This window comes from Rhizophagus irregularis, chromosome 7 (assembly GCF_026210795.1).
Source record: "Rhizophagus irregularis chromosome 7, complete sequence".
NCBI lineage: Eukaryota > Fungi > Glomeromycota > Glomeromycetes > Glomerales > Glomeraceae > Rhizophagus > Rhizophagus irregularis.
In genome coordinates this window covers 2,524,080-2,545,682 of record NC_089435.1, presented here as the reverse complement: position 1 = coordinate 2,545,682, position 21,603 = coordinate 2,524,080, and the positions used below count along the sequence as shown (strand labels likewise).

Below are 21,603 nucleotides of genomic sequence, written 5' to 3'. Positions count from 1 at the left end.
AAAATTTTTTTTTTTATTTTTTATATTAACGAACACTATTAACTGTTTATTTTGTTTCTTTTTTTTAGGCAGTTTTCAAGTTTTTCTGGACGTGAAGTACTGGTAAGTAAGAATTTTTTTTTCTTTTGTTTATTTTAACGAACATTGCTAATTGTTCATTTTTTTTTTCTTTTTTAGGAATTTTTTTTTGATGTGGGATACCAGTAAGTTTCATGAAAAATTTGTTTCAATTTTTTTTATTTTGACAAATACTAAATGTTCATTTTTTTTTCTTTTTTAGGTGTTTTTTTAACTTGGATACCGGTAAGCAAAAAAAGAAGTTATTTCAGATTTTTTTATATTAACGAGCATTACTAACTGCTCATTTTCATTTTTTTTTTAGACGTTTCTTTTTTAAGTATCTCTGGACGTAAAATACTTACAGAATAACGGCAAAGGAAAAAAGATATCGAAGATGACATCTTTCAGATTAATTTCAGTATCAGACACGCTGATAACGAAGATTATGGCGCAGTAAAAATCATGAGATTCAAAAATCAGATGATTAATTAGTAGATCAATCATTATGTAATCAAATAATTTTGTAGATCTGATTAACGTTACAATTGTTATTTTTGTTATTTATATTATTTTATGTTATTTTTATTATTTTTATTATTTCTTTTATTTATTACATTTATTTTATTTACTTTATTTATTTTAGTTATATTATTTTCTTTATATTTTATTTTTATATAAATATCTTTTGATTTTTTTCTTAAGTTAAAGTGTGTGTCAGTGTGTCAGATAGATAGAAAATAGATAGTATAAGTTAGGGATTAACTTGTATTAACTATTTAATAAACTCTTATATTAAAAACGAACTGTGATTGTGTTATATTTTGCGTATTGTGTTTTTGCGTGTCTTGCTGATATAAACTACGTTATAGCTATTGACTCCCTAACGTTTAGTTATAGTTGACAGAGTTTGAGACGGACCTGTTAACAACGCACTACAAGTTATTTCAACAAGTGTATTGAAAACAAAAAATTCAATTTTTTCTTTTCTTTAGATGGGATGGGTCATTAACGCATTAGAAACTGGTGATGAATTATTTAAATTTTTATTTTACTGTAGCGAAATATCTACTAACATTTGATTTTTTTTCTTTTTAGATGGCCATTTCTTTTGATTTCTTTAGACGTGTGGGAACTTGGTGAGTGAAGGCTTATTTGAATTATTTATTTTAATGAAACGTTTATTAACGTTTCAATCTTTTTCTTTTTTTTATAGACAAGTAGGTTTCAATAGGGGAATACTATCGCTGGCTATAGATCAGCTATTAGTAAAATCCACGAACAGATTGATACTTTTTCAATTGGAAATCACCTGAATATTGTAAAAGCCATGCAAGCAATTAGGATCGATAACCCTCCTGCTTCAAAATCAGATGACGCTATTGACATTTTACCATGATTTGGGGTATCGATTAGAGAGAAAATAATTTAATAATAGGTAAGTTTCATTGCGAAACTTCAATTGTTTCCTTTTTAATAAAAGCGTTAAATAATGTTTAATTTTTTTTAGGTTGTCTGGGTAGTATTATGTAAACAATAAATTTGAAATTCCTTATCAAACTTTATTTAAAAATATGTTCCAACGCGATCATAACCAATCACTCTTTCTTAGCGGCGAATATCAACAGAAGAATTAAGGAAAAGTGATAAGTTTCATTGTGAAACTTGAATTATTATTTTTTTTTAACTTTATTTATTAGTTGTTTTTGTATTTTATATTAAATTATTGTTTTATTTTTATTAACTGGAGAAATACATAATATATACAATAATATTAGAGATAAATAAATACACATTAAATATATAAATTAATAAATAGATTTTAATAAAAATCAATAAATAATCTATTAATAAAAATTAAATAAATGTCTCTAAGGATTCTTTCCTATCCTTAGGGATTCTTTAAACTTTTTAATTCCAAAGATCCGTTGAGGTGGGGAAGGATCCACGTGAATCTTTACTATTTACGGAAAATAAGGATTTCACGTGGATCCTGACTCCCAAAATATTGTTATAGCCAGTTCTTTAGCGTTTACAAACGTAAACAAATGGAAAAGGGTAAACAGAAGGTATATAGGTAGGCGGGTATAATCAATAAATAAACTATTTGTATAAACACTTAATAAACAATTCAATCAGACGTGTAGTATAGCACTGTACGTCGGCATATACTCCCAACACGAATAAAGGATAACAAATTTATATTTCGTTAAATTCAAGCAACAGTTTATTCAATATAATCATTAGAACCATTTTTATTAAGAAAACTCTTCTACTGAACTTCAATTTTTCATTCAACTACAGATCTAATTACAGGTCTATATATATGTAAAAATACCAGACTAAAAATATCTAACATATTGCATATATTAAATATATTAAATAAATTAAACATATTTGATATGTTGCATATATTTGATATGTTGAACATATTTGATATGTTGCATATATTTGATATGTTACATATATGCAACATATGCAACATTTCGAACATTGATCGTCACCTCGTGATTAGGCCGAATTTTGGTCACGTGATCGATCGTTTCGCTACAATATTACCGATGAAATAATTTTATAAAATCAAAAAAAAAAATTTTTTTTTTATTTAAAATTACTATCAAATGTAAAAATTATCAAGACAAATATTTTATCTTTATTGAATCAAAAATAACAAAAGTTTTTCTAAATATATATACTATATTATAACCATAATTAATTCGTGATTCGTGTAACAACCGGAGAAAATTACTATGCTAAATCAGGGTAAATTTTTGTAGATCAAATAGTCTTTATGAAAAATTGGCATTTTTGACGCATTTATTAAAGGATCACTAGGCATAGTTACACAACCAATTTATTAATTGTTATAATCATCATGACGTAACATTATCTAATTTCTACTTTATCGATGTTTTGATGAATATTTCTAACAACTTTAGTTTGAGGGAAAGGCTGATTCCAAGCTAACTTGAACTTGCGATTTCAATAATGGCAAATTTTAGATTTTACAATTTTTATAATATTTTTATATATTCTTTTACCAAACAGTTTTTTATATTATTATTTCATGTTATTTTATTATTTCTTTATAAATTTATTTATTTTTATTATGAACTCGGTCCCCTTCTAACGTACCAAAGACATTTCTGCCATTTTTTGGCGATGTTGTGCTGAATAACGAGATATCCAGCCTTGAATAGTTTGTAGTTTTGGTATTTCTTCTTCATCCAACTCTCTTTCTTCAACTTTATTTCTGAGATTTTCTAGCATAGTAGTAGCGGTAAATCTTTTACTTTTATCAACATCCCCTTCCAAAAAATATTCTTCTAAAAGTTTCCATACTCTTTTAGATATACGTTTTCCACCTCCTTTTTTACCATATTTTTGCTTGCTTTTTAACGCCCATCCAGACTCCAAGGGAAACTCATAAGTAGAATTCCTATTGAACGGTAAATCTCTAATTAGCAAATAACTAATACGTGTTCAGAATAAGTATACTTACCATATAATATTTTGATTTTCTTGATTTTCGGAAATATCTTTTTCCAAACAAATAGTAATTAGCATTTTGTTTCAATATTTTTTTTTTTATAAATTCTTTTCTTACCATCTTGTATCATTTCTGTTTCATTAGCCAAGCCAAGTTCTAATTCCTTAACCAACCCGTCTCTTTTAGCGGTGTTGATGACATTGATATTTCATTTTTTCAATTCAAATAATAATCGTTCTCTTGTCAATCTTTTAGGATCAATACCTAAATCGGAGACAAAATGTGGGATAGATAATATTCACAAAAGCTGAAGAGGTAACGCACCTGAAATATTTGGCATAGCAATCACCCATTCATTTTTGGGAGTCGTATGAGTTGATGACGTAGGTTCTGGAATTTCAATTTTTTTTTTCTGCAAATTAGATATCTGTGCCGGTGAAAAATTTGTCCATTCTCCAACATTAGGAATCTCTCGACCAAGAATATAACCCGCCATTGATCCTTCTCCCGGCCAAGTCCATTCAAATAAATTAGAATTACCAGGAAGAGTATTCTTGGCTCTCTTATTTTGGTCTAAAGTAAGTCAGAAAGATAAAATATTCTTTGATTATTTTGTTTGATTTAATCTCACCTTTTGTTCGATTTGGTTCTAAATGTGCAACAGACGTTCCGCAAATATCTCTAATTGCTGTTTCAATATCAGCACCTTCCATTATATCTAATCCAAGACGTACTTGACGTTTGATTGCATGGGTAATCTAAAATGTCGACACTTATTATATAGGTAAATGGCAGATCACTTATTTTATTTTATTTTATTAGTACCTGTGCATGATGACTGTCAATGGTCGTTTTTGCTTCACCTGCCTCTAAGAATATCCATTTCTTTACATTTATTTGATACCATTCTAACCAATTTCCCAAAATCATCATTAGGTCAGCATTATGATAATGAGGACCATTATCTGAAATAATTGTGATCCACTTTGGCTTATTTTCCAGTGATTCAATGACAGCATGGAGGGATGAAGCTGTAAACCAAGAGTCCTGACGCGCATCCATTGACCAATGATCGTAAGCATGAATATCAAGTTCTTGATGTCCGGACTTTTTTGTATACATAAGAATTGTATGTAAAGTCCAACCTTTCTTTCCAAAAAATTCTGCTTTTGTTTCTCTGGCACTTTTTGGAAGTATTTTCATTTTGTAATCAACTACTAATACAGCGCCATTCTCATCCAAATCCAGTAGATTAGCATTAAATTGGGCATTCAAATAAACTTTACGGACTTGATGTGCAAGATAATATAACAAATGGTTTTAATATTCATCAAGATCTTCGTGTAAATCTGTTGATAGCTGATTTTTAAGACGATTAAAGAAGGTAAATAATTTGGCACATTCTTGAGATGCATGTGTATGTTGTTCTGTACAAACTCCAAATGCCCATAGTAAACAATAACTAATACAAGGATTATGCTCTGTTATTCCTTTATTATTAACAATCAGATTTTTTTCATAATCTCGCTTCAAAAATCGTTGTAACTGTTCCAATTCATCAAGAAATTCTTTCTAAAAAAAAAATAAATGATATGTTTAAGCAAATTATCTTTAAAAACAAGAATTTTATTAGCTAAGTACCTTTTTTACGCTGTCTATAAACTTATTTTCAATAAGCTTTCTAATATCAACAAATATTTCATATCCATACCGGCTACAAGTTGAACAAAGTCCGCCTAGATCTTCTTGATATATATATTCATTTCCTTGTAATTTTGTCATAAAGGTTGTACGATGAATTCCGTTAGGAAATTCGGCATGAAATTTTTCCCAGAGGGCTTGTTTGGTATCACGAAGGTATTTTATTGGTGCACCAGTTTTACTATCTGTTTTATATGAACTCATAACTACATGTGCTTTGTCATTGATAAATTTTTCAAATTTTTGCAATTTTTCACTAGGTAGCTTTTCACGCGTAAAAGAAGGTTTTTTCATTGAAGAACCACCAGGCCCATTAAGATGACAGTGTATACGTGCCTTTGATATCAAATCATTTGAAACCTAGTAATATAGAATAATTTAGAAAAACAATTATAAGGTTAGAAATCAACTACTTTATTAATTCATACCGATAATTGCTTTTGAAGTTCTTCATATTTGAAATCATTTGCTATAATAGACAGTATCCTTTGTTTTCCATCATCTCCTTTTTTATTGGTTGTTAGGCTTTCTTGAAAGCAATTCCAAAATGTGTTGGATACGTCATAAAAGTTTACTGGTTGTGACATCAAAAAGCCAAATTCGTATAGCTGTTTCAATACATTTTTTTCAATATTATGATTCAATGATCTCGTCCAAAATTCATACTATAATAATTATATACAATAATTAGAATTTTTTTTTTTTTTACAGATGAACTATTATTTATATTTACCTTTGAATCCTGTTTTGAAAAAGGTGTTACATCATGACATCCTATATTGCGAAGCATTATTCTCCATGCATTTAGTTCACGTTCGCTAAATTTATGATCTAAAGGATATAATTGTTTTAGATTACTATGCAATTCAATTATCGTTTCCTGCTCCTTCCACTTGTTTAGAAACTTGCGCCAATCAACATTACTAATAGTTCGTCGCTTGAGATGATAAGAATAAACTTCTTCCATAAGCACATCATTATTCCAATCGCTCAATGAACAAGAAGGAATTTTTAGAGTCTGAATTAATCGTTGTGTTATAGTGTTTTCAATTCCAAATAGCATTCTTCCAGTAAATGTTTTTAATTTGGCAACTTTTGTTCCTTGTTCGCTAAAAATTCTTTCCCATACAAGATTAGGTGTGCTTGCACAATATATTTTTTCAACTTCCATTTTGTATATTATTGTTACTTTACATACATCTTCTTCAAATTCTTGAAGAAATAAACAACGCTCCTTTGCCAAATAAAACAAAAAACTTGATTTAAATCCAACTCCAGCATATCCCCATTGATCATTTTCAGATCTTGCAATCCCAAATACAAAAATGCGTACCAGCTCAAGATTAACAAAATATGGACGAAATAAAACTCCTTCTAATAATTTTTTACAAATATCTGGCTTGTCAAAGCCCATTATCATAGGACCTGAAAATCTGGTTTTAGTATGAAACATTTGTTGATAAACTGTAGATATCGCGTTGGAACTAGAAATACTCGGCTCAGTAGTATAAAAAGATTCACAAGTGCAAATGTACCCTGGCTGTTCAAAATGTTCCCTATTACCTTTCACCACTGTTAAAATAAAGTCATGTCCACTTAAATGGGTTACTACTTTCATATGCAGACGAATAGGAACCAGAAATTCCATTTCTTGATTGCAAACTATCCACCATTCATACGAAAAGGTCCGAAGTGTAATTCTGAATCAATAGTTCCCACAGAAACTAAGGAAACATCATAATTTTTATCTTTTGTCATATTTGTAGAGTAATAACAAGTAACGCGAAAAAGTTTACATGGTTGTATTGGGTAACGCGAGAGAGATTCTAACAGTTTTCTGTTTATTATATAAAACGATATATGTTCTTATCCCCGATCGACACTAATTAAATCACATGATTTTCTCTGATTGTTACACGAATCACGAATTAACTATTTAAAGTTATATATAGCAAAACCTCATATAATTACATGCTTTTTTAAAATTAAAATGCGTAAAAGTCGACTTTCATTAACTAAGCCATTCTCTTTACGTGAAAGTACAAACTTTTCTGGACGTAATATTCTTCAAAAACATAGACATCTTGGTTCATGTAAGTGTCCAAATTTGGCTAAATTTCTGATTTACAGCCAACAAATTTTGGCCAACATTATGATTTTGATGATATTATTCAGAATTTAATAATTAATATTATAATTCTAATGTTTTTATAATGGTTTTTATAGCACTAAATACAGATAATAAGGAAGGCAGTGAAACTGAATTGCAAGATGAAATGGAGGTTGAAAGTGATAATTACCACAATGAAAAGAATAATGATGATGACATTAGCATTGAAGAAAATAATGATCACTATAGTGAAGCTGATAATTACATTAGTGAAGAAAATGATGATAACTATGGTGAGGAAGTTGATAACTATGATGAGGAAGCTGATGATAACCATATTGAAGAAGAGAATGATAACTATGGTGAAGAAGATGACTACAATGATGAAAATGTTTATTATGATGATGATGATGATGATGGTGATAATATCATTGATGATAATGATAATGTAAGTAGTAATCTTTAAATTTATTTATTCATTTCTTACTTCTTTAGAAAACTGAGTACTAGGATTTTATAGTTATGTAAAGCTCAATCAGTTCAATTCCATTCTTACAAACTGAATCATTAAACTTTCATCTCTAGTTATTGTCACTGATACTGTTAGTATTTTTTTAATAAAATTGATCCTTTTATATTTGTAATAAAGTATGAAGAAAAAATAGTTGATTCATCAATAGATAGTGACCATATGTTGAATATAAATGGAAGTTTTGCACCCTACTTTGAAAATTTGACTTCTGCATTGTTATTTTGTTGGGTGCAGAAACACAATATATGTAAGTTTATTTCTATAACTAATGCATTTAATGGTCTATTCTAATAAAGATTTATATCAATATATAGCAACAAACGCATATAATGATTTAGTAGAAATATTACAACATTAAAAGTTTGAAGTAAAAGATGTTGTAAAAAATATAAGAAGGTTTCGGCAATGGAGAAATCGGTTACCATTGATGCCAATAAGAACACGCTCTATTTAAATAAATCTGAAGAAAACACCATCCACTTCTAAAGGAACAAAGCTTTGTTACTATTTATCGATTCGTGATATCATTCAGAATATATTAAATAATCCGTTACTATATGACAAGTTGTATTTTGGACCAGGTATAGAAGCTGAAGAAAAAAAGGAATATTGGCATGGAGACCTCTGGGCTGAATCACCATTATTTGGCCAAGAAAAAATAACTATCAATAGAGGTATATTTGATTTACTTGATTTATTGCTATTATTAATGTTATTAACATTGTTGTTCATCTTATATATCTTTGTACTTAGAAATTTATTATCCAAATGAATTTATTATATATAAAGAAAATGGCAAACGAAGATTTGGACGAATACGATCAATAGTATCCATTAATGATGAACTTCAAATAAAAATACAACGGATTTGTACTTATTATGAATTGCCAAACAATTTTCATAGTAACGTTCGCTCCATTACAAGTGAATCACAATTGTGGCTGATAGATCAGCATTTGGAAGAGGGTAGTATTATTGCAAATACTTACAAGATCATTAAAAAAGTTGATATTACAATTGTTCGTGATTCAACTATTATTACTAACAGTCTTTTTATTAAAGAAATATTATACAAAAACAATGGCCATTGGAAATTACGGGATGCAACATTAGATTATATGCATCCATGCGAGTATTCTGCTCTAAGTTCACCACCATCATCATATAACAATTTCAGAATTTTAAAGATATTTATTGATATCTATTATGATGATTTTGGAACGTATAGGAACACTTATCATTCATTAGGAGGAGTATATATTCAGTTAGGGAATATGCCATTTGAAATGAGAAAACATCTTCGTAATCATTTCGTCTTGGGCTTTATTCCTTTTGGCGGTTGCTTTAAAGATTTCATTCATCCTTTTATTAAAGATATGAAACAATTGGAAAAAGGAATTTTGATGAATATCCAAGGAAGAGATTGTTGGATCATAGCTGGACTTGAATGTATAACTGCAGACCTACCCCAAGGCAATGATTTAACAGGTGTAAAACGACATAATGCAATAAGAGGATGTAGAACATGCCTTGCAAAAGAAAATGCAACAGATATTACATTGGATATTGCTAGTATTTCTCATTATCATCATATTACTAACATCCAATTCAAAAATATTTTTACAGCTTTAACTTTAGAAGAACGAAATAATATTGCAAAAGAATATGGTTTGCAAACCAGTTTGCCAATTTTTGATCAGCTTCAATGGGAACGTCACTTGCAGTCACCACAGGATATTTACCATATAATAGCTGGCAAGACATTAAAACTACTTAAATTAATGATCACTATGCTATCTCCAGAAGGTGAACGAAATTTTATTAGAGAATGGAAATCATTTGAATATCCCAAACAATGGTCAAAGCTTCCAAATCCTATTAGTCATCTTGAAAGCTTTATGATGTCAGATCGTATTCGATTAGGAATGGTAATGCCATTTATATTAAATAGATCACTGACTATTAATTGTTTGAAGCAACAAGAAATGGACAAATTACAGAGACGAATAAAACTAAATCGCAATCAAGTGATTAATGCAATTATTAAATGCTGGGCAATTGTAGCGAAGTGCTCTCAATTAACATTTAAGATTTCTTTAACAATTGATGATCGTATTGAACTTGAAAGATATTTGAAAAAAGAACGAGAAGCATTGGTTGAGGTAAAGTTCAGTTTATATATACATTAATTATATTAATTATATTGATATTATTGAATTTTAAATGAGATTAGCAACTTGCAGAAGTGACTCTGTGTTGTAAATCTCAAGAGTTGTATTAGGTTTTGAACCAAAAAATAACTTTTCTTGTGTTAAAAAACATTTGATTTCATTCTAATAACTAAATTATACCAAATGCAGTTATTTGATGACTTTGTAGGCCTCCCAAATCTTCATGCTAGTTATCATTTATCACGGCATGTAAGAACTTTTGGCACTCTTGTAAATACTGCAGTTGGAACAAAGGAAATGGTCCATCGCATCTTTAAAAATAAAGTTCCGCATACTAATTGCAAGAATATTGAATTTGATTTATTAAAATATTATACAACTTTGCAAGCCATTCGGCATCTTTCAGATGGTGGAATTGATCCTCGAAACTTACAGCATAGTGTTGAATTCATGAATTTATTTCAAGACTTTAGTCATTTGTTTAAAGATTGGTTTATTATGGAAAGTTCAGAGACAGATAATAAAGAATTTAAAGGTAATTGACATATTTATTATAAATAGTTAAAATGGTCATTACTTGCTAATATTTTTAATAGTTTGTTCACCATCTAGTTATTTTCGAAATATAATGCTAAGAAAGCCAGTGTCTGTTCGCAATACAAATATTGGAATTGATACAGTTTCGTTCAGAACTGACTTAGCTCTTGCATATGAAAGTTTTGGATATAACTCATCACTCATTAACAAAACTTGTAATTTTTATGAATATGCATCTTACATTCAAGATGTGCATAATGCTGAGGTTCAATGCCATTTGAGTATAGATGATGTAGTAACAATACAAGTGGCTGATTATGGTGAAAGTTATGCAGTTATAAAAGGTATTTTCAAACACAAAAGTAATGATGGATATCTATACCCATTTATTTATGTTGATTGGTTTGAGGATATCTGCAAAAATCATAACAGATTGGAATGTCCAATTTTTGTTCTTCGGCATGATGATACTTATTGCAAGATTTTTCCATTAACGGTCATAGAAAAAGTTCAGAAAGTGCATTTTGTACATGATTGTAATTCAAGATGCAAGGATAATCATAATCTGGAAAATAAGCATTATTTAAGAAATGATTTCTTTTTTAAAGTTATTTAAATATACTTATGTAATATAATAATTGTTTGTTTCATTCTTTTATATACTAATAAACTGATTTAGCAACTTTAATGATATTACATGTGACTATTATATGATACTACTTTACATTTGCTATATGAAGGAAATATGAAATCATCTTAATTCAATATTATTTTTTAATTTTAAAAATATGTATTATTTTCAAAAAAAATTATAGATTCTATCTGTAGAGGCAATAATATGATGATTTTTAAAATGAAAAAAAAGTTTAATTGTGAAATTTTCAATTTATCTAATATCTAATTAAATTTTCATACTTTTTTTATCTTAATTTTTTATATTGTATTTATAATTACAAATCTTAATATTAAATTACAAATCTTAATTTTTATTGCAAATTTTGATACTTATAGTCTTGTATTACCTATTTTACCCTAGTTTGCAAACAATTAATTTTAAAAATCTTTAAAAATGATGGAATAAATTATAATTTATTAATTAACCAATAATATTAAAGTGCAATTTTTTCGAAATCAAGTGATTGCCCGAGCCCCACCTTTTGCTATAGGTCTGCCCATATATAAATCATAAATATTATTTATAAAAAAAAAATTTTTTTGGGAAAAGTCTCATATTTATATAAAATATATATCACGTGCATCATGTGATATTAAATTAATAATTACCGCAGCTGAAGCTGCGGTATACCGAAAAAAAAAATTAAGCTTTTTTTGGCAAAGCTTAATTTTTTTTTTCTTTCATCCCCTCACCTCCCTTACTCCTATCCCTTCTTCCCCTTTCTTCCGCCCTTTCCTTTCCCTTCTTTCAGAAAAACAAAATGGTAAGTTTCGAAGCATTCACTTCGAAACTTTTTTAAAAAGTCATTTTTTTTAAAAAAATTGCTTTTTAGGAAACGTTTACTAACATTTCCTTTGTTATTTTTGTAGGTTCGGGAGTTAGTTTGGGAGCTTGAAACACTCTTGAAACGGTGAGCTTAACCCAAATTATATATCTGATATGTATTTTTCATTAGAAACGTTCTAATTGAACATTTCTTTTTTGTAGGCGGTTCTTTCGGTCTCCTTAAACATGAATTTGGTAAGTATTCAATTTTTTCTTTAATTATTTTTGTTCTAACAAACACAATTTTTTTTTTTAACAATTGCACTGCATTTTTTATTATTCTTTGTATGAGTAGATATTAGAAAGGTTACGCAACTCTACAGCAAAGCATTATTCTATCTAAATAGTACAAAGGGGTCAACACTAATGTAATATGTACCCATGCAATTGCACGAACATATATAAAAAAGAACAATCACATCCGAACTCTCCCATCACAAAGTAAGTTAATGTAAAAAAAAAGAAGCCAAAAACATCTTGTCCAAGTTCTGATACCTGTTCTTTTTGATAACTTCCCATTCCATATCGTCGGAGGTTGTTGAAAAAATCTCCTCCAATTCGGTTAATTTCTCTTTCACCTTTTTTAAACCTTCAGATGCGCTTGGTATCGTACGTACAGTAACGTACTTTATTTTTGTGCAATGTTATCTTGTTTCAGAGATGTTTTGGTCGAGGCTTCTGCCTTATCACCTTCCAAATCTGAGTCCGAGTCTGTGTCCTCTCCCACTCTCATATCCACTACCTTGTCTTCAGTAACTGGTGTTGTTCGGTTTTTGTTTTTCTTGGCCGCTATATTTGCTAACCTCAATCAGAAGGTGTTTACGGTGTAGAAAAGTTTACCGGTTGATTAGCTGGTGGTGCCGTAGCCAGTGCTATCATCTTTACCTTTACTTTCTCCAAATTCTTTCCGTTTCTGTATATCATCTTAAAATTCTGCACCTTCTATATCAGCTCTGCACTGCCAATGAACAGTTTCTAACATTGGGATTCTGGTGGGTATTTTTTTTTATAAATTACTCTATTTTAATGAACTCTATTTAACGGTTCATTTTTCTCTTTTAGATTTTGCCATTCCTATTTGAAAATGGATGTGAGCGTCCATTTTTTCATTTTTTATTTCTTCGTATTCGTCATTGACTTTGATTTTCTTTTTTTTTTGTAGATTTGGCTTCTTTTTAGGTTTCGGTGACCCCTTTAGTGTTATCTTTCTTTTTTAGGGTTCGGTATTTCCTTTTTATGTTTCAATGTCTCTTTTGTGGAAATTAAGGTGGGTTTTTTTATTGTTTATAGGTTTTTTTTGTCATCTTTGGTACTAAACTATTAAACTTTCTTTTTTAGGTTTTGTCTTCATTTCACCCTTCAAACGCGTGGGATTTTGGTGAGAAATTGATAATGTTTATGTTTTTATATATTTCTTTAACGTATACTAATGTTTTTATTTTTTCTTTTTTTAGAAGACAGAGTCTTTAGACATCCCGAATGATCCTTACGTCATATCCTCAAAGCGAAATTACTACGGCGTTGAATATTGCTTGTCACAAATCTTTGTTTAACAAAAATTATCCTCCACATATCATTATATGTATTTTGGGATCAATGGGTCCAATATATGGAGAAATTAAAAGGATTGGGACACGCAATTGGGTGTTCCAACTCAATGTATTTTACTCAAACGATTAGTGAGAAAAAATGGAATCGATCAAATTTGTTCAAACATCTTTTTGAAAGTGAACGCAAAATTAGGTGGACAAAATGTAATATTAACCAACGATCAAATTGATTTTGTATCTTCAGAACTGACAATGATACTCGGCGCTGACGTTTTCCATTCCGGAAGAGGTGATAATAGGCCAAGTATTGTAGCTGTATGTGCCTCATTGGATTCAAAAAGCTACTAGATACGCTGGAAGATTATGTGTTAATAAGGATCCTCGAAATTAAATTATTGAAGATCTCAAAGGAGTAGTAATCGATTTACTTCGTGTTTTTATCAAAGAAATCAAGTTTTACTGAGAAAATTTTTGTTTTATCGTGATGGAGTTGGTGAAACTCAATTTCAACATGTAAAAACTTATGAAGTAAAAGCACTTAAAGAAGTCTTTGCTAGTGTGTACAGAAATTTGGGACCTACACTAACATTGTAAGTTTTTTAACGTCATGTTGTTACCATTATTATTTTACAATTTCTAAATTTACTAATCCCTTAATATATAGTATTATATTGCAAAAGAGGCATCATACCAGATTTATGCCAACTGAACCACGTGATGGTGATAAATTGGGCAATTGTAGTTTGATTTTTGTAAGAATGAGAAATTTATTATTTTAATTTCGTAACTTTATATTAATTATTTTATTTTTTCAGTCTTACAATCTCACACCAGCCTACAAGGAACATACGCGTTGTAAACGGTCGAATATCAAGCACGAAAAGATGATAAAATTCAACCACCAAATGTAATTATTAAATATTAAGAACGAACAAATTAATCGTGGATTGGCGTAGATGGATAAATAATTAGCCGAAAAGGATAAACATTTAGGAAGAGTAATGATCTACATGATGTAATATTTATTGAATGATTGACAAGGAACCAATAGGGTAAATAGAGTCGATCAATTGCGGCTTAGCAATCTTTAACAATAAGAACGATAAGAAAGAATAATTATAAGCCACAAAAGATAGATTATAAGTAAAACACATAAAGCGAATTAAAAGAATATATAAAATAATGTCAGAAAGATTAAAGAACACAAAATAATGTAAAAGATAATATAAAAAGATAGCATATTAAAAGATAGCGTATTTAAAATATAGATAGTATATTAGAAAGATAGTTCAAAGATAATATGTAAAAAGAACATAAAAGATAGTATATAGATAGAATAGAAAGTAGCATAAAAATTGTATATATAGAGAACGGAGTTCAAGGTAATTCCTTAGTTCTCATCCACAGAACTCAAATAAAATATAAGTTTCATTTAATTATTTGTTAATGAAGTTTAATGTTAATTAAAGGTAATAGGTTCGCCCTAAACTTTAATTAATGTTCGCTTAATTAATTTTAATTAAACAAATGAAAATTTTAAGATGAATTAAATATATGTTTTTGAAAAGTAATAATTCGTAGCGAGAGCTATCGAAGTTTGAAATTAAAGGTAAAAGTGGATATAATTTGGGGAAAATTTAGAGAAGTTAAATTTTATTTTATATCGTTCAACGTTTTATATTACTAACGCTATTTATTTTGTAAACCAAGAATGTTGTTGTTATATATTGTTGTATGTTGTTCGTTGATTATGTTGTTCGTTAATTATGTCGCTGATTAATTGCTTGTTCGTTTAATTGATCGTTCGTTCGTTTATTCGTTCGTTCGACCATGAGAATGCCCGTTCGATGTGGCAACTCTGTAAATTGATGACAGAGGGAATTGGGGGATCTCATATGGTGCATGCTCCGAGAAAGGAAATGATCATCATCACATGATTATTATAATAATGAATATGAAAATTTGACTTCGTTAGTAAGTCACTGATAGGTATTATTAATCAATATTTTATTTTAGAATTTATTTTTAGATTTCAGGTTTTGACGAGTTCAAAAAGAACCAATAAATCAATAAGGATTGGATTGAGTTAAAAACTTGAAAAGGTGAAAGATTGGAGTTTGAAGTTGTGCGAGTAATCATTTAATCGATAGAAAGCACAAGAATATTTCTTTCGGGAATAAAGTACCTGAGAAATCTCATAAGGAGATGTGGAAGTGAAAGATGGATTTTGAAATAAAGATTAATAATGGGAGAACACCAATGTATTATCTGGGGTTCATCTGTGTGGTATGGGTTACCTCTGAGTTTGAATTTTGGACAAATGCTCGAAATTGGAAAATTTTTATTCTTCGACATTAAAGATTATAACGTATGGGTTACGTCAAATCTGGATACCCAGCTCAATAATGCGCAAATTGCTTTGGGAACGGGGAATGAAAATTGTAAAGACACCTACTATCAAGAAACATTGAATGGATAAAATGGGACAAACCTGTAAACTATCATGCTTTTACCCAATGGGAAAAAGATAGAGATAAGCCCAGTATAGGTCCACCAATTTGAGGAAAGATAAGTTGGTTTAGATGAGTTTTATGGATAGCTGATGACTTTTAAAACTGGATTTTGGAAGGTTAGATTCACCCGTTAAGAGACAAGTCGGCCAACGAAGGAGGAAAAATGGATACGTTATATTGTTACAGGTCCTAGGCTACATTTCAGATGAAGGTTCCTGGTGTAGTGTCCTAGTTCACGCTCTCATTACAATGTTCCGTTAAAAGAAGATGAAATAGAAGGATATTTACACATTAACGAGCCGTATAATGGATATTACGTGCAGTATTTAATAATAGAGTAAAATCCGAAAAGAAGGACATTTATTTAAAAGAAGAATATTTACTTGAAAAAGAACATTTATTTGAAAAGAAGGACATTTATTTGAAAAGAACGACATTTTGTGTATCATAGATTAATTTACATAATATAGAATATATAGTAAGAAGGATTTATGTGGATGATAAGAAAGATTGAAGATTCGCAAACTTTAAAAGTTATGAAAATTTTGGAGTTTGTGATATGTGAAATTATGAATCTCGGTGATGGAAGATGAATTTTAGGATGTGATATGTGAAATTATGAATCACGGTGATAGGAGATAAAATTTAGAATGTGATATGTGAGATTATGGATCTTGGTGACAAAAGATAAACTTTGTGGCGCAGTAAAAACCTCCGCAGTCTGAGGAGATCGTGGACTTAGAATAATTTTTGAAATTTTGAGGCGCAGCAAAAATTAATAATAGAATATGGAGTAGTAAATATATAAAACTGAAAGATGGAATTTAAAGATTGAAAGGAGCAATCTATTTAAAGATAAAAGAAGATTGAAAATAGAAACATAGAAGATTGAAAATAGAAACGATGAGAGTGAAATATATATATAAAAGGAGGTGAGATTTTAGTTAAGATTCTGGATGAACGATTACAACGATGGAATGGTATGAAACTTGGAGGGTTGATTACGAGAACCACAAATTAAGACATGACGAAAATATCAGAAATGTAGATATAGACGAATTGAGAGGAGAAAATATAACATGTGAAATATGTTATCCAATAAGAGATACACCAGAAGTTTTTAAGAAATTTTGGAGAATATTACAAAAATTTGAATATACAATAAGGGATTATAATGCAGAAACTATAAGGGCGCTAATAAATTTATTAAGTATAGATAGTGAAGAAAGAAATAATTATACGAAAGGAAAAACTAGAGATGCATTAGATATAATAGTTGAATCGATAAGATACTTGAAACAACCAATACTGAGAGAGAAAGGACTAAAGATAATAATAATAGTGGTTGCGAGAGATTGTATAGAAAACGATAAAGAAGACGAAACAATAGACAGATTAATAGGGAATGAAGAATTAATAAGATATGGTTATATTTTGGAAGATTGGGATGTGAATATAAGATTTAGGGAATTTTATGAATGGCATAAAGTGGCTATATTAGAGTTTATAAAATGGAAAGATAGCGTTATTAGAAAATACAAAGATATATTGTATGAGGAAGCAGAATTAAAAGAAGATGAGTCAACGGAAAAAATAGAAGCGTTCAAACAAAAGATTAGATCAATGTTGAATACAATGTACGTAAAAGGTCGTGGTGGAGGAATCTCGAAAGTAGTAATTGAAAAAGTTTACGATAAGATTAGGGGGTTTGAGCAATTAAATATAGATGAAACAGATAGTGATGACACACCAAGAAGTTATACTATAACAGAAACAGACGATGGGGAGGAAGAAAATTTACCAATTAGTAAAAATGAAGAAATGTCAGATGAGGAATCTGACGAATCTATTGAATCTAATAATGTTGAAGAAACAGAAACAACAAAGGTATTCGAAGAAATAATTAGAATGGATTTGAAAAGAATGGGATATGATGTAGAAATAACGGAAATTGAAAGAATAAGAAAATTTGGAGTAACCGCAAAGATAATAACAACATATGAATTTATGAAGAAATATTTAACAATATGGAATCTTGAAGATGAAAAATTAGATGAACAAATATTACAATGGAGAGTTGAAAACACAAAAGAATGCGGAAGATGTGAAATTGAAAGATTAAAGAAAGAATTTGAAATTGGAAAAGAAACCTGCATAGAATGTGAAGAAGATATTGAAAAAGAAAATCCAACGGATGATGAAGATGAAATGGAAGAGGATATAAAAGGACCCAAAATTGGCTCAAGTAAAAAACCAAAAAGTAAAGAGAAAAATAAAAAATCAAAGGAAGTACCTATAATACCAATAACACCAGTACCACCAATAAAACCAAAGATAACAATGGCAGCATCAAGAGATGAACTCAGAGCAGATCTAAGAGCATTAATGAATACTATGTATAATCATGATATTGGGGCAGATTGGAACAATTTAGCATTACCACCAGTAACATTGACAGGATTACAAGGAGAAGTTCAAGCGAATACTAATGCAATAGGAAATTTAAACGCAAATAGGGGAGCTATTGTGGAAATACCAGTATTTTATGGTACCAGTGGAGAAGATCCAGAAGAATGGGCAGATAAATTTGAGGAGACATTTACAGCGAATGGTTTAGGGAATGATGACGCACAGAGATTTAGATTAGCAAAAGCGAAATTAATGGGAGGAGCAGCAGATTGGTTAAAGACTGAAGGAGTAAATATTGTCGATTGGAATGTTAATGGAGATCATAATTTAAGATTAAGAGTAAGAATAATTGGAAAGTATGCAAGTGATGAAATTAAAGATAGATGGCTAGAACAATTAGAAAAGATTAGACAGGGAGACGAGAATGTAACTCAATACCTTACGAGATTTAAGTATATGTTAAAGAGAGCGGGAGGTGATGCAGCAGTAGCAGCAAATCAGCAAAAGAGAATTTTTATTAGAGGATTAAAACCGGACTTTACTAAAGACGTAGTAATGGGAAATCCAGCAGATCTAAATGCAACATTTCAGATAGCAAAAAACGTAGAAAGAGGTTTAGAAGCATTAACAGATAAAGTACAACCAAAAGGAATTAATGATGAACAAAGAAGACAAGAACCTATTGTTCAAGGGAATGTAAGGAATAATAAAGGGGTAAGTGTAGATGAATTAGCAGACAGTTTTGCGAAGTTACAAATTAAGATGTTAGAAGATGAGAATGAAAGATTAAGAAATTTAGCGAGTCAGAGCTATAGGCGATTGCCACAAAGAAACCAACCAATGCAAAGAAATCAACCAATTCAAAGAAATCAGTCATTCCAAAAAAGAGTACCGACATGCTATACATGTGGTAGAGCTGGTCATTATTCAAGAGAGTGTCCAGAGAAAAGAAGGAATGTAGGAGTGAATATGATAGACGAATACGATGACCAAGAAGAATATGATTATGATGGATATGAATATGGGGAACCACAATACGGTGAAATGTATTATACACAAGGTTATTACGATGATTATGAAGATAGGGAATTAAATTACCATAATGAATTATACGCAAAAGATAACGCAGTAAAAACAAGAAGACAAACAAGAAGGTCGAATCCAATAATGGGATATAAAAATAATGGTGAAGAAGGAAATTTACAAGAAGAATTAAGAGAAGCGGGAAATAGAATGGATGATAGAGAAATACCAAGTGGAACAACAACACCAAGATATACGCCCGAAAGGATAGAACAAAATAATGTATACAAAGATAGTCAAAATTGGGATAGTCCAATAGGACCAGAAGATTATAATTATGGTCGGTGACCCATGACAAAAGATGGAAGATTTTATAAACCGATGTTCACAAAGGAAGGCAAAGCATTTTACCCTGGAATGCGGCAAGATGAATTTGGAAATTGGGTTAGAACAAAGCCATCAGGGACAGGAAAGCCCAGAGAATATGGACCGAGATTAACTGATGGAATACCACCTTACGATATTGTGGAAGACGTGAAAAATTGTAGAGCGAATATAACAATTGGACAAATGATAAATGAGAATACTAAGTATCATAAACAATTGAGAGAAGGAACATATAGACCAAGAAGCATAAACGAGAAAAATTGACTACACTCGGTGGGAACTATGAAAAATGAGGAAAAGAGAACTACAGCAATGAGAACAGAATTAGAAGTTGAAGATCAATTAGTGAATGTAATAATAGATACTGGAGCAGCAGTAAGCGTGATAACAGATAAATTAAGAAGAAGATTGAATATACCTATATTTGGAAAAAGTAAATTTAGATGTACAATAGCAAATGGGCAAAAGATAGCAGCGTTAGGAGAGGCAAATATAACTTTGAGATACAAAGATGAATTGGAAATACTAAAAGAAGTTGAGGTAATCGATTCAGAAGAAGAGGATCTAATTTTGGGAAATGATATATGGAAGCTGTATAATGCAAAAATAAATTTCGAAGATCATACCTTAAGAATAGAAGAACAAGGAGAAATAATAACGATTCCAGTAGGATATGAAAGAGAAGCAATATATGAAAGTGAGGAGAGCGAGGATGACGAAGAATATGAAAGCAACGATGAAGGAGAGGTATTCAAAATGCACCAGAATTTTAAATAGAAAGTCTTGGCTCTGAAGAGAGAGAGACGGAAAAGATGCTCGAACCAAGTGGAAAATTTATGCAAAAACTAAGTATAGGGAAAGTAGAAGAACCAATTTGGGAAAATATGGTAAAATTACTATTAGAATACCAAGATATTTTGGAATATGACGAAGAGATAGAAGGAAGAACGAAAGCGGCGCAACATGAGATAAAAATAAAAGAGGGGTAGAACCAATAAAGCAAAGAAGATATAAAGAAACAGATGAAAAGGCAAAATTTATAAGCGAAGAAGTGGATAAATTGTTAAAACAAGGAAGGATAAGGAAATCAAAAAGTCCATGGAGTTCACCGGTTACGTTAGCAGGAAAGAAAACGGGAAAATATAGATTCTGTATTGATTACAGAAAGTTAAACAAGATAACTATAATGGATAGTTTTCCTTTACCAAGAATGGATGAATTGTTAGACAAATACAGAAAAGCAAAATGGTTTTCAAGTATAGATTTAGCGGCAGGATTTAATCAAGTAGAAATGAAAGAAGAAGACAAAGAAAAAACAGCATTTGTATGTTCAAAGGGATTATTTGAGTATAATGTAATGCCATTCGGTTTAACTAATGCACCAGCAACATTTCAAAGATTAATGGATGAAATATTAGAAGAATACATAAACGATTTTGTAGTAGTATATATTGACGATATTATGATATATTCAGAAAATTTAAAAGACCATATGGAACATGTGGAAAAAGTATTAAAGAAGTTACAGGAGAATAATTTAATAATAAAACTAAAGAAATGTAGATTTTTGGAAAGAAATATAGAATTTTTAGGACATATAGTAGGAAATGATGGATTAAGGC

General features: G+C 29.8%; 4 protein-coding genes across 4 annotated transcripts; 2 read left to right on the top strand and 2 right to left on the bottom strand.

The window, feature by feature from the left end:
- Positions 1–3,183: 3,183 nt before the first annotated feature.
- On the bottom strand, positions 3,184–4,750 carry OCT59_027347 (uncharacterized protein; the record flags this gene model as incomplete). The annotated part of the gene is made up of 6 exons (XM_066136892.1): positions 3,184–3,496; positions 3,560–3,596; positions 3,665–3,726; positions 3,850–4,120; positions 4,179–4,305; positions 4,373–4,750. 6 exons carry the CDS (start codon positions 4,748–4,750, stop codon positions 3,184–3,186), a joined length of 1,188 nt encoding a protein of 395 aa, XP_065993330.1.
- A 117-nt stretch (positions 4,751–4,867) lies between these two features.
- Positions 4,868–6,896, bottom strand: OCT59_027346 (uncharacterized protein; the record flags this gene model as incomplete). The annotated part of the gene is made up of 4 exons (XM_066136891.1): positions 4,868–5,119; positions 5,189–5,608; positions 5,677–5,913; positions 5,982–6,896. The coding sequence occupies 4 exons, from the start codon at positions 6,894–6,896 to the stop codon at positions 4,868–4,870; spliced, it is 1,824 nt and encodes a 607-aa protein (XP_065993329.1).
- A 342-nt stretch (positions 6,897–7,238) lies between these two features.
- OCT59_027345 (uncharacterized protein) lies at positions 7,239–8,248 on the top strand (the record flags this gene model as incomplete). The annotated part of the gene is made up of 4 exons (XM_066136890.1): positions 7,239–7,341; positions 7,475–7,806; positions 8,008–8,137; positions 8,205–8,248. The coding sequence occupies 4 exons, from the start codon at positions 7,239–7,241 to the stop codon at positions 8,246–8,248; spliced, it is 609 nt and encodes a 202-aa protein (XP_065993328.1).
- A 1,018-nt stretch (positions 8,249–9,266) lies between these two features.
- OCT59_027344 (uncharacterized protein) lies at positions 9,267–10,604 on the top strand (the record flags this gene model as incomplete). The annotated part of the gene is made up of 2 exons (XM_066136889.1): positions 9,267–10,052; positions 10,251–10,604. The coding sequence occupies 2 exons, from the start codon at positions 9,267–9,269 to the stop codon at positions 10,602–10,604; spliced, it is 1,140 nt and encodes a 379-aa protein (XP_065993327.1).
- Positions 10,605–21,603: the final 10,999 nt, after the last annotated feature.